The 12,189-nt window shown below is 39.8% G+C and overlaps 2 protein-coding genes and 1 pseudogene across 2 annotated transcripts in view; 2 read left to right on the forward strand and 1 right to left on the reverse strand.

The window, feature by feature from the left end:
* The first annotated feature begins 283 nt into the window (after positions 1-283).
* SRP14 (signal recognition particle 14) lies at positions 284-3,296 on the forward strand. Its single transcript, XM_030318522.1, has 5 exons — positions 284-378; positions 519-591; positions 1,104-1,216; positions 2,342-2,374; positions 2,905-3,296. The coding sequence occupies exons 1-5, from the start codon at positions 355-357 to the stop codon at positions 2,992-2,994; spliced, it is 333 nt and encodes a 110-aa protein (XP_030174382.1). The 5' UTR covers positions 284-354; the 3' UTR covers positions 2,995-3,296.
* Positions 2,775-2,970, forward strand: LOC115517305 (annotated as a pseudogene).
* A 5,696-nt stretch (positions 3,297-8,992) lies between the features above and the next one.
* EIF2AK4 (eukaryotic translation initiation factor 2 alpha kinase 4) overlaps positions 8,993-12,189 on the reverse strand; it is a 97,786-nt gene continuing 94,589 nt past the window's right edge. Inside the window, 3 exon segments of the mRNA XM_030318523.1 lie at positions 8,993-9,225; positions 9,733-9,796; positions 9,799-9,850. Coding sequence (XP_030174383.1) covers positions 9,168-9,225; positions 9,733-9,796; positions 9,799-9,850 — 174 coding nt within the window. The 3' untranslated portion in view covers positions 8,993-9,167.

A 12,189-nucleotide genomic window follows, 5' to 3' on the forward strand; every position in this document is an offset into this window, starting at 1 on the left:
GAACTGAAGCACTGAACTGTCATGTAATTTGCTCAACATACACTGAATATACAAAACTACACGTTTCCATCAAATCCCTCTTCCACGCTCCCTCACATCGGCACCACGACCGGACCGAGAACACGGCGTCTCTGAAAACCCCGACTGCTCCAGGGCCCTGTGGGTGGTTCCTCTCCTGGGAAGGAGGGGGCGTCCCAGAGCGCAGGCGCGGGCGGAGGGAGGGGCGAGGACAGAGGCAGGGATTGGTGGAAGAGAGTTGAAACCTAATAGCGGAAGTCCCGCCCAGCCTGGGTGAAACTTCCGGCTCCAATTGCTTGGGTCTTATGCTGACGCAGGGGAGCTAGCGGCGCTGGGATGGTGCTGCTGGAGAGCGAGCAGGTAAAGCCAGCGCTGTCTGGCCGAGGGATGGATGTAGTTTGGGGCTTAGCTCGGGGCCTCTGTCTCCTGCTGCGGGAGGGACTAGGACTTGACGGGGAGAGGATTTGGGACTGCTTAACGGGGCCTGGCTTATGTTCCAGTTCCTGACGGAGCTGACCAGACTCTTCCAGAAGTGCCGGTTGTCGGGCAGCGTGTTCATCACCTTGAAGAAGTGTAAGCAGCTGTCCACGCGGCAGGGCCAGAAAGAAGCTGGGAAGCCGAGTGATGCCCCGGCCGGGGTGCCAGGTGTTCCCAGTTTCCGGAGCCGAGGGCGGAGTCCGTCTGCCGCGCATCCCCTCCGTCCCCTACCTTCCTTTTCCTGTAGTGTGCACTTTCAGGGCTGGGGGACGGGAGCATTAGGGATTGTGGTGCGTGCGACCCCCGGCACTTAGCCACCCAAACTGGTTCTGGTTACAGTGTGCCCCAAATAGAGCTTTTTTTTGGTCAAGGATTCCAAACCCCGCCGTTAGTGAGATTTAAGCTGCTTTTCTGTTACTATGTTCCCGTCGTGGGAGTAGCAAGTAGTTACCCAAGGTTTGGCCAAGCTGTTGGTGATAGCGGATGATGTAGTTATCAGAACTAGAGCAGTGGAGGTGAATTACGTATCGTCTTTCTATGCCTTCCATGCTTTTTGTCTGCCTGTTAACTTCTGTGGCTGTGTTCATCAGGATGTATTTTTCATGCAGATGACGGTCGAACGAAACCCATTCCAAGGAAAGGTTCTGTGGAGGGCTTTGAGCCCTCCGACAACAAGTGTCTGTTAAGAGCTACTGATGGGAAAAAGAAGATCAGCACCGTGGTGAGTTGGATTCGTGATACTACAGTTTTGGAGTTAGAAGACTTGAACCTCACTGAGGATGGGGCATAGCTGAAGCAGGTTTTTGTTTTTACGGTTTGTAAGGGTTTAGCTCTCCCGCTGTTTTGGGATCGGGGCCTTCTTTTAATACCTTAGTAGTAGGAAAGTCAAGAGCAAAATTAAATTGAAAAAGTCAAACATTTATTCTACTGAAGTTTTTGTGGAAATAAAATTAGCAGATCGGTCCTTACTCATAGTGGCATTGTAAGGAGGAATTGGCATAAATATTTGATGCCTAATTCCCTTACCGTGTTGGGCCGTCAATGTTCTTGGTACCAGATGATTTTACTTGTAAGCTGATTATTCCCTTGTGTTTGTGGTTGACATAGCAAATATGTAGCAACAAGACTTCCTGGATTCTGAATGAATTACTTCTTTCCTTTGCTGGGGCAGAACCACACTGCCCTTTAATTACATCAGTATAGGGTCCTTACGAGAATGTAGACCATAATTGGTTGATAAATTTCCCTTTGTCAGTTATCTTGAGAGGACTTTTATAGTAACGCAAACTTGTGGATTTAAAAAATAAACTCGGGTATCATGAAACGCGAAAACTTTAGGAATCTTCAGAAGTAGAATTTCTCTTGTGTTGGCTTGCATTTTGTTTAAATAGGCCTGAATTAATGGAAGTAGGTTTAACATAAGGTGGGGAGGAAGTAGTTTAAATGTAATTTGCACAAAAGATTAAAACAAAGTTCTCTGACATCTCTAGAATCCAGGGAGAAAGTCGGTGCCACGTGTGTAAGAAACTTCAGAGGGAGGAGCATAGCTTCTTTAGGAGCCCCCTTCTACCTCTTTCTCGTCTTGGTACAATTCTCAGGTGGAAAAAAGTACAGAGCTGCTTTGCTTCTTCCTCTGGCAAAGTAGAGTAGGAAAACAGCCATTGGTGTATTATGACCCCTAAAATTGGAAGGAGATTTTTTTCGAGATTATGATGTTATGTTGTTTTCAAGAGGTTTTGTTTTAAGATGTTATGTTGTTTTCAAGAGTTGTTGCCTGGGGTGAGACAGAGGATTCTTATATGAGTAATAAGGGTGGACCTTTTTTTTTTTTCCTTCCCCTTTCCAGGTGAGCTCCAAAGAAGTGAACAAGTTCCAGATGGTGAGTTTCTGGTGTACCCTATATGCCCTTTCTCAGGGCAAGGGTGAGCACAAATTGAACAGTGGGTTAAGAATGATATTTCTTACATTTTCTCAGTAGTTTGAGTGAAACCGCCAGGCTCTGAATTTTACTTTCAACACCGATGTTGTCTTCCGTTTTAGTTTTTTAAGGTAGATGTTGCTTTCCGCTTCAGATTTGTTCTCTGTAGTATAGTTAAACAAGAAGTTGCCTGCAGTTTTCCCTTTTGGCTTAAAAAATGTCAGAAGCTGCTGTCACGTGAGAGAGTGTGTTTTCCTCTCACACCATTTTTCCGTAGTATACACGTGTCCCATGGTCTTCGGTGCTTTATCAAGTAGGTAGGCTTTCTGATACTGACTACCCTGAATTCATTATGGAAATGAGCTTTGCGCAGTGGCAGTATTGTAGCCAATGAGGTTTATCCGAGCCGTGATTATTGCTAATTAGAAATGAGGCAGCTGCTCCACCCATTTGCAACTCTTCCCACTAAGTGGGCGCTGTGTGTCTTTTAGGCTTACTCCAACCTACTGAGAGCTAACATGGATGGGCTGAAGAAGAGGGACAAAAAGAGCAAGAGTAAGAAGAGCAAAGCAGCACAGTGAAGGGCACCAGGTTTCCTGCTTTCACCAACTAACCGCCGAACTACTAGTTTTCCTTTGGTTTTTACTTTGGGCCGCAGAGCTAGGTTTCTGGTTCCCCTGTAGTAACTTTTCCTGGGAGATTAGGGTCATTTTGGGTGGAAGAAGGGCTGCAGTGTTTACAGGGTAGTTGTAAGAAGCCAAGTGTATTTTAGCATTGGCTAATTGGTCCGTGTTGCATGGTTGTATGTCCCCGGATCATAAAGTCTCTGTAGCTCTCTGTGTGAAGAACAATGGATCATTAAACTTGTGTTTATCCGCACTGACCATATCTTATTTATTACTTTTCCCACCCCCTATTAATAGTCTGTGGCAATGATTACTAACCTGTGTTCTAGGTTATTGGAATTAAAACCTGACAGTTTTATAAAAAGTTGTGCTATCTCATGGGTAGTCTTCCCAACGGGCCGTATAATTTAACATCATGGTTCCTTTGGCAAATTTGAATGGGTTCTCCTAGCCAAATGAGACTTTGCTTAATTGCCTTAAAGATAAACATATTACAGAATAGCAGGAATAACGATTCCAAGTTAAAAATGGTATCGGATTTCTTGAAGCCCTTTGGTTTGGACATTTTCTGGGGAGGGGAAAAAGAATATTTAATTTTTTCAAGAGAGCGAGTTGCATGATGGGTTATTGGACAACCTCTCTTTATCAGATTTCTTAATGTTTACCTACATCCAAAGGAAAAATTGTGTGAAAATTCCAGAATAGTTGACAGTGTTACAGTTGTTTCAGATGTACAGTATAGTGATTCAGCAATTCTGTACATGACTTAGTGCTCATCAGGATAAGTGAAGTCTTAATCCCCTTCACCTGTTTCACCCCTCCCCCGACCCCAACTTGCCCCTATCAGTTTGTTCTGTGTAGTTAAGAGTCTGTTTTTTGGTTTGTCCCTTTTTTGTTGCTTGTGGTGTTTCTTAAATTCTACACCTGAAATCATACGGTATAGGTCTTTCTCTGATTTATTTCACTTAGCATTATACTCTCTAGATCCAACCATGTTGTTGCAAATGGCAAGATTTCACTCTTTTTTGTAACTAATACTCCATTGTGTATGTATGTACCACTGCTTTATCCATTCATCTATCCATCGACACTTGGGCTACTTCCATAATTTGGCTATTTTAAGTAATGCTTCAGTAAACCTGGGGGTGCATGTATCTTTTTGAATTGGTGTTTTGTGTTCTTTGGGTAAATACTCAGAAGTGGAATTACTGAATCATATGGTAGTTCTATTTTTTAATTTTTTGAGTAACCTCCATACTGGTTTCCACAGTGGCTGTACCAGTTTGCCTTCCCACCAACAGTGCAGGAGGGTTCCTTTTACTCCACATCCTTGCCAACACTTGTTTCTTGTGTTTTTGATTTTAGCCATTCTGACAGGTGGGAAGTGATATATCTCATTGTGATTTTCATTTGCATTTCTTTGATGATGAGTGATGTTGAGCATTTTTTAGGCGTCTGTTGACCATCTGTATGTCTTTGGAGAAATGTCTGTTCGTGTCTTACGCCCATTTTTAATTAGGCTCTTGTTTTGGTGTTGAGTTATATAAGTTCCTTATGTATTTTGGATACTAACCCTTTATTGGATATGTCATTTACAAATATCCCGTTCGGTAGATTGTCTTTTAGTTTTGTTAATTAAAAAAAAATTTTTTTTTAATGTTTATTTATTTTGAGGGAGGGAGAGACAGAGTGCGAGTGGGGGCGGGGGGAAGAGAGAGACGGAGACACAGAATCCGAAGAAGGCTCCAGGCTCCGAGCTGTCAGCACAGAGCCCCATGCAGGGCTGGAACTCACAAACGACAAGATCATGACCTGAACCGAAGTTGGATGCTTAACTGACTGAACCACCCAGGCGCCTCTAGTTTTGTTATTTTTTTTTTTTACCTATGCAGAAGCTTTTTATTTTGATTTAGTCTCAATAGTTTATTTTTGCTTTTGTTTCCCTTGCCTCGGGGGACATATCTAGAAAAATGTTGCTACAGCCGATGCCAGAGAAATGACTAGTTGTGGTCTCATGTAGGACTTTTGTGGTTTGAGGTCTCATAATTAAGGTCTTTAATACATTTTGAATTTATTTTTGTGTAGGATGTAAGAAAGTGGTCCACTTTTCTCAACACCATTTGTTGAAGACACTTTTTCCCATTGCATATTCTTGCCTCCTTTGTCAAAAATTGACTATGTAAGCATTAAGCATGGTTTTCTTTCTGGACTATTTTATTCCATTGATCTCTATTTTTGTATCTGCACTATACTGTTATGATCACTACACCTTTGTAAGTGTACTTTGAGATCTGGGATTGTGATAGGTCCACTTTTTTATTTTTCACAGTTGCTTTGGCTATTATGGGGTCTTTTGTGGTTCTGTACAATTTTAGGATTGTTCCAGTTCTGTGAAAAATGCTGTTGGTATTTTGATAGAGATGGCATTGAATCTGTAGATTGCTTTGGGTAGTGTGGACATCTTTGTTCTTCCAATCCATAGGCATGGAATGTCTTTTCATTTGTGTCTTCAATTGCTTTCATCAGTGTTTTATAGTTTTCAGAGTATATATATGTTTATAGTTTTCAGAGTATAGTTCTTTCATCTCCTTGGTTAAGTGTATTCATAGGTATTTTGTTGTTGATGGAGTTGTAAATGGGATTGTTTTCTTAGCTTCTCTTTTCTGCTACTTCATTGTTAGTGTATAGAAATGCAGTGGAAATGTTAGTGTATAGAAAATGCAATGTATATTGATTTTGTATCTTGTGACCGTACTGAACTCATTAATCAGTTCTAGTAGTTTTTTTGGTGGGGCCTTTAGGGTTTTCTATATGTAGTAGTTAATGACATCTGCAAGTAGTGAATAAAGTTGTACTTCTTACCAGTTTGGATGCTTTTTATTTCTTTTTTTACCTGGTTGCTGTGACTAGGACTTCCAGTACAAAGTTGACTAAAAGTGGTGAGAGCTTTTCTTTTTCCTGATCTCAGAGGAGATCTCACTTTTTCACTATCGAGAATGATGTTTGCTGTGGGTTTTTCAGGTATGATCCTTATTATGTCGACATATGTTCCCTCTAAGCCTAGTCTGTTGAGGATTTTTATCATGAGTGGATGTTGTACTTTGTCAAATACATTTTCTGCATCTATTGAAATGATCATATGGTTTTTATCCATTCTCTTGATGTATCATTTGATCATTGATTAATTTGTGAATGCCGAGCCACTCCTGCATCCCAGGAACAAATCCCACTTAATTGTAGTGAATGATGGTTTTAAATGTATTGTTAGATTCAGTTTGCTAGTATCTTGTTGAGGATTTTTACATCTTGTGTTTTCACAGATTTTACAGAGATACTGGCCTGTAGTTCTTTTTGTAATGTCTTTATTTGGTTTTGGTATCAGAGTAATGTTGGCCTCATAGAATGAATTTGAAAGCTTACCTCCCTCATTTATTTTTTGCAATAGTCTGAGAAGAATTGGTATTAACCCTTCTTTAAATGTTTGGTAGAATTTGCCTGTGAAATCCTCTTGAGAGTTTTTTGATTACTGATTCAATTTCATTGCTGGTAATTGGTCTGTTCAAATTCTTTATTCCTGATTCAGTTTTGGGAGGTTATGTGTTTCTAGAAATGTACCCATTTCTTTTAGGTTGTCTTAATTTGTTGGCATGTAGTTTTCATATTATAATCCTTTTTTATTTCTGTGGTGTCAGCTGTTATTTCTCCTTTTTTTTTGATTGGAGTCTTTCTTTGATGAGTCTGGCTAAATGATATCAATTTTGTTATCTTTTCAAAGAACCAGCTCCTAGTTTCATTGATCTTTTCTATTGTGTTAGTTTCTATTTGGTTTATGTTTGCTCTAATCTTTATTATCTCCTTCCTTCTACTGGTTTTGGGTTTTCCTTTTTCCCCTAGTTTCTTTAGGTGTAAGGTTAGGTTGAGATTTTTCTTGATGTAGACCTGTATTGGTATAAACTTACCTCTTAGAACAGCTTTTGCCCATACCAAAGATTTTGGACCATTGTATTTTCACTTTGATTTGTCTCTGTGTATTTTTGATTTCTTGGTTGAGCCATTCATTGTTTAGTAGCATGTTATTTAACTTCCCTGTTATTTTATGCTCTTTCCAGACTTTTTCTTATGGTTGATTGAGTTCTAGTTTCTTAGCACTGTGGTTGGAGAAAGATACATGGTATAATTTGTTTCTTGAGGCTTGTTTGTGGCCTACTATGTGATCTGTTCTGGAGAGTGTTCCCTGTGTACTTGAACAGAACGTTTATTTTGCTGCTCTAGGATGGAATGTTATGAATATATCTGTTAGATCCATCTTACCCAGTGTATCATTCAAAACCAGTTTCCTTGCTGATTTTGTCTTATCTACCTGTTGATGTAAGTGGGGCGTTAAAGTACCCTATTATTATGTATTACTATCGATTACTTCCTTTGGTATTACCTGCTTTTATGTATTTGGGTGCTATCATGTTGGGTGCATAAATATTTACAATGGTGACATCTTGTTGGATTGTCTCCTTTATTATTATGTGGTGTTTTTCTTTGTCTCATTACAGTCTTTGTTTTAAAGTCTGTTTTGTCCAACATAAGGATTGCGACCCCAGCTTTCTGTTTCCATTTGCATTAAGTGCTTTTCCATCCCTTCACTTTTATCTGGAGGTGCCTTTAAGACAGAACTGTCTTGTAGGCAGCATATAGATGGGCCTTGCCTTTTTATCCATTCTGTCACCCCATGTCTTTTTTAACTTAAATCTTTTTTTTTAATGTTTAGTTTCGAGAGAGCACATGCACAAGCAGGGAGGGACAGAGGATCTAAGCAGGCCCTGAACTGACAGCCTGATGTACTGCTCGAATTCAGGAACCACGAGATCATGACCTAAGCTGAAGTCAGACACTTAACTGACTAAGCCACCCAGGGGCCCCTTAACTTTTCTTTTTAAGTTTATTTGAGAGAGAGTGTGTGCACACTTGAGGTGTGGGGGAGAGAATCCCAAGCAGGCTTCTTGCTCGGTACAGAGCCCAGTGGAAGAGCTCCATCTCACAACCCATGAGATCGTGACCTGAGCCAAGATCAAGAGTTGGACACTTAACTGAATGAGCCACCCAGGTGCCCCAACACCCTGTGTCTTTTGATTGGAGCATGTAGTCCATTTACAAAGTAATTATTGATAGCTATGTACTTCCATTTTGTCACTTGTTTTATGGTTGATTTTGTAGTTTCTTTCTTAATCTCCTCTCACGGTTTGCTGGCTTTCCTTAGACATATTCTTTTTTCTACTTTTTGCCTATTACTGGTTTTTGATTTGTGGTTACCATTAGGTTAGTAGTTAGTATCTCAGCTCTTGTGCATATAGCAATCTATATTAAGTTGTTCACTGAAGTTTGAACCCATTGTTTACTCCTCTCCCCACATTCTAGGTATTTGGGATATACTTTACATCCTTTTATTTTGTGAATCCCTTTACTAATTCTTAGAGATAAACTTAATTTTATGCTTTTGTGCTTTCTACTTTTCTTCTGTCTATATGGTCTTTCCTTTCCACTGAGTCCCCTTTAACACATCTTGTAGGGCTGGTTTAGTGGTCATGAATTCCTTTAGCTTTTGTTTGAGAAACTCTCTCTCTCCTTCTATTCTGAAGGATAGCCTTGCTGGATAAAGTATTTGTGGTTGCAGGTTTTCTTTCAGCACTTTGAATATATCATGTCCCTCCCTCTGCCTGCCAAGTTTTTGGTGAAAAATAGCCAGTAGCCTTACAGGGTTTCCCTTGTATGTAACTGTTTTCTCTTGTACATTACTTTTTGGCTGTTTTAATTACTATGTTTCTTGGTGTGGACCTTTTTGGGGTGGTTTGGGCATAGTCATGTGCTTAGTCATTAGGATTAAGAAAAACGTGGCTGTTTCTTGTGTTCTAGCTCCACAAAACCTTTAGTGTTAATAGATTTGCAATTTAAAAGCAGCAGATATATGAAAGCATTTATTATATTCAAAAGATAAATTTATATATTACACATGAAAACTTACAAAGCTCAACTTTGTGGGACACCTTCTTAGAATGTAAGTTTAAATTACAGTGAATGTACAACATTTCATAGTATAAGCTCCTGTCTTTCAACAAGATAATGACCATTCTTTAGGATTAAAATAAAATTCTGTAGTAGTCATCTCTGTAGCTATACAGGAATAACACAGATACCCTGCAAAAGAGAAAGGTAGGATCAATATAATGGGTGAAGAACAAAGTTAATAACAAATTTAGAACGCTTAATGTAAGGCTAGTCATTGAAAAAACGATGTAAGTTTTACAGAAGTGGTGATGGGCCAAGGGTCTGTAGTATAGGATCCTACATGAGGGGAACACCATGCCTTTTAAGCAGCTGGTAACGAATGACTGGCATTCTGACATGAGGACATCTGCGGCCAGCAGTCACAGCATTTCCCTTTCATTTAGACATTCGTAGGAGTTACATGGGTGATGAAGATTCGAAGTGGATTGCTACCCCTGGGACTGCTGGGTTTCTGTTATTGACAAATCATGACTGATTCACAGTCCTGAGCAAGCCTTACTGGTTATCCGGTGCCATTCCAACATAATCGCTTATCAGCCATCAGAACTCGACAAGGACAATAAAATATGCCATTTCGAAATCCCTCCTTGAGTTTTAACCCACACTGAAACCTGCGATACCTAAGTGGTAACTTACTTTTTTTCTACTTTGATGTTATAAATTTCATCACAGACTAATTTGAGGTATCTTTGCTTTGGCAGCGGGACAGCAGCTGCTTCACAGTTGTATTAAATGCCTGTTCATCAGCATCCCACTAGGAAAAATAGATAAGACTTAATGACATCTACTAGTGTTTATTCACTGGCTTTTTCTGGGTCACTAATGAAATGCCAATGCCATTTAAGTGTACTGCAAAAAATCACTTAAAACTGGTGGGAGATTGTTGGGGTTTTTCCTTTGAAGCACTGATTTTTCTGCACAAGACTCCTTTTAGATCCTGCTGAGCAATGCCGTAGTGTGCTACGTGACTTTAGACCAGTTATTACTGATTTATCTTGTGTAAAATGCAAATAACACCTCTGTGTGCATCCATTTGAGTGGAGCATAAAGCAGTAACTGCCAGCACAGTGGTATATGCTTATTTACAAGATGACGAGAGAAAAATGTATCAAATGTTAGTTTGGGGCAAAGTTCATTTTTTTCATCTAATTTAATCTGTGACTAAACACAGAGTAGACAAAAAAGTATTCTTTGATAGGATGTTAAAAAAAATCACCTGCAGCTATGATTGAAGTTTGTTACCTTAAGAATGCTTATTCAGGGGCACCTGGGTGGCTTAGTCAGTTAAGCCTCCAGCTTCACCTCAGGTCATGATCTCCACTGTTCATGGGTTTGAGCCCCAAGTCGGGGTCTGTGCTGACAGCTCAGTGCCTGAGGCCTGCTTCAGGTTCTGTGACTCCCTCTTTCTGCCCCTCCCCCACTCATGCTCTCTCAAAGTAATATACATTTGAAGAAATGCTTATTCAACTTTTTAGAAGTTTTTAGGCTATTTGATATTAAAGGCTACTTATAAAAAAAAACTTTTTTGGGGTACCTGGGTGGCTCAGTCCATTGAGCATCTGACTCTTGATTTTGGCTCAGGTCATGATCTCACTGTGAAATCAAGCCCGCATCAGGCTTTGAGTTGGCAGTGCACAACCTGCTTAGGATTCTCTCCCTGCCCTGTCCCTGATCGTGCTCTCTCTCTCAAAAATAAATAAAAAGTGTTTTTTATTTTTTAATTCCAGTATGGTTAACATACAGTATTAGTTTCAGGTGTATAATATAGTGATTTAACATTTCTATACATATTCCATGCTCATCATGGTAAGTGTACTCTATCCCCTTCACCGATTGTACCTATCCACCCTTGTCTGGTAACCATCAGTTTCTCTTAACTATAGAGTGTTCCTTAGTCTTTTTTTTTTTCATTTGCTTGTCTCTTAAATTCAACATATAAATGAAATCATGAAATTTGTCTTTCTCTGGTTTATTCCATTTAGCTATCTTATTGTAGTTTTGATTTGCATTTCCCTGATGATGGGTGATGTTGAGCATCTTTCCATGTGTATGTCTTTGGAAAAATGTCTATGTGGGTCCTATGTCCATTTTTAAATCAGATTGCTTGTTTTTAGTGCTACCTATAAAACTTACACACACACACTTAATTCTTGACTTAATTTTGTAAAAATACATAGCTCTAGTTCTACAAATAAGCTTCCTAGTTGTAATGAAGGTCTGAGACAGCATTGTATGGAGGTTAAAGTATAGATTTTACTAGTCTGTCTAGGTTCAAATCCTGTCTCTGCTAATTACTAGTAGGTTGACCTCGAGTAAGGTATTTTATATTTCTGGGCACCTGGGTGGTTCAGTTGGTTGAGGGTCTGACTCTTGATTTTGGCTCAGGTCATGAGCCCAGAATCTGCTAAGTGTGGAAACCTGCTTAAGATTCTCTCTCCCTCTGCCCCTCTCCCCTGCTTGTGTGCTCTCTCTCAAAAAAAACATTTTTTTTAAGATACTTAATATCTCTTCTTCCATTCTCCATAAAATGTAAAATGCTGCTTTTTATTTATATAATGGGTTAACAGTACCTATTTCGAGTTTGTTATGATTAAAGGAGTTAATATTTGAAAAATGCTTGGGAATGCAAACTAGTGCAGCCACTCTAGAAAACAGTACGGAGGTTCCTCAAAAAACTAAAATAGAACTATCCTATGACTCAGCAATTGCACTACTAGGCATTTATCCATGGGATACAGGTGTGCTGTTTCAAAGGGACACATGCACCCCCATGTTTATAGCAGCACTACTGACAGTAGCCCAAGTATGGAAAGAGCCCAAATGTCCATCGATGGATGAATGGATAAAGAAGACGTGGTATGTGCGCGCGCACACACCACACACACACACAATGGAGTATTACTCAGCAATAAAAAGAATGAAATCTTGCCATTTGCAACTATGTGGATGGAACTGGAGGGTATTATGCTAAGTGAAATTAGAGAAAGACAAAAATCATATGACTTCACGCATATGAGGACTTAAGAGACAAAACCAATGAACATAAGGGAAGGGAAATAGGGAGGGGGACAAAACAGAAGAGACTCATAAATA

Source organism: Lynx canadensis, chromosome B3 (genome assembly GCF_007474595.2).
Source record: "Lynx canadensis isolate LIC74 chromosome B3, mLynCan4.pri.v2, whole genome shotgun sequence".
In the NCBI taxonomy this organism is placed as follows: Eukaryota; Metazoa; Chordata; class Mammalia; order Carnivora; family Felidae; genus Lynx; species Lynx canadensis.

Bases quoted from the DNA above. Each gene is read 5' to 3' on its own strand.
- SRP14 (XM_030318522.1), top strand. From the start codon at position 355: ATGGTGCTGCTGGAGAGCGAGCAG. The intron at 379-518 runs GTAAAGCCAGCG...CTTATGTTCCAG, and splicing joins TGCTGCTGGAGAGCGAGCAG to TTCCTGACGGAGCTGACCAG. The intron at 2,375-2,904 runs GTGAGTTTCTGG...TGTGTCTTTTAG, and splicing joins AAGTGAACAAGTTCCAGATG to GCTTACTCCAACCTACTGAG.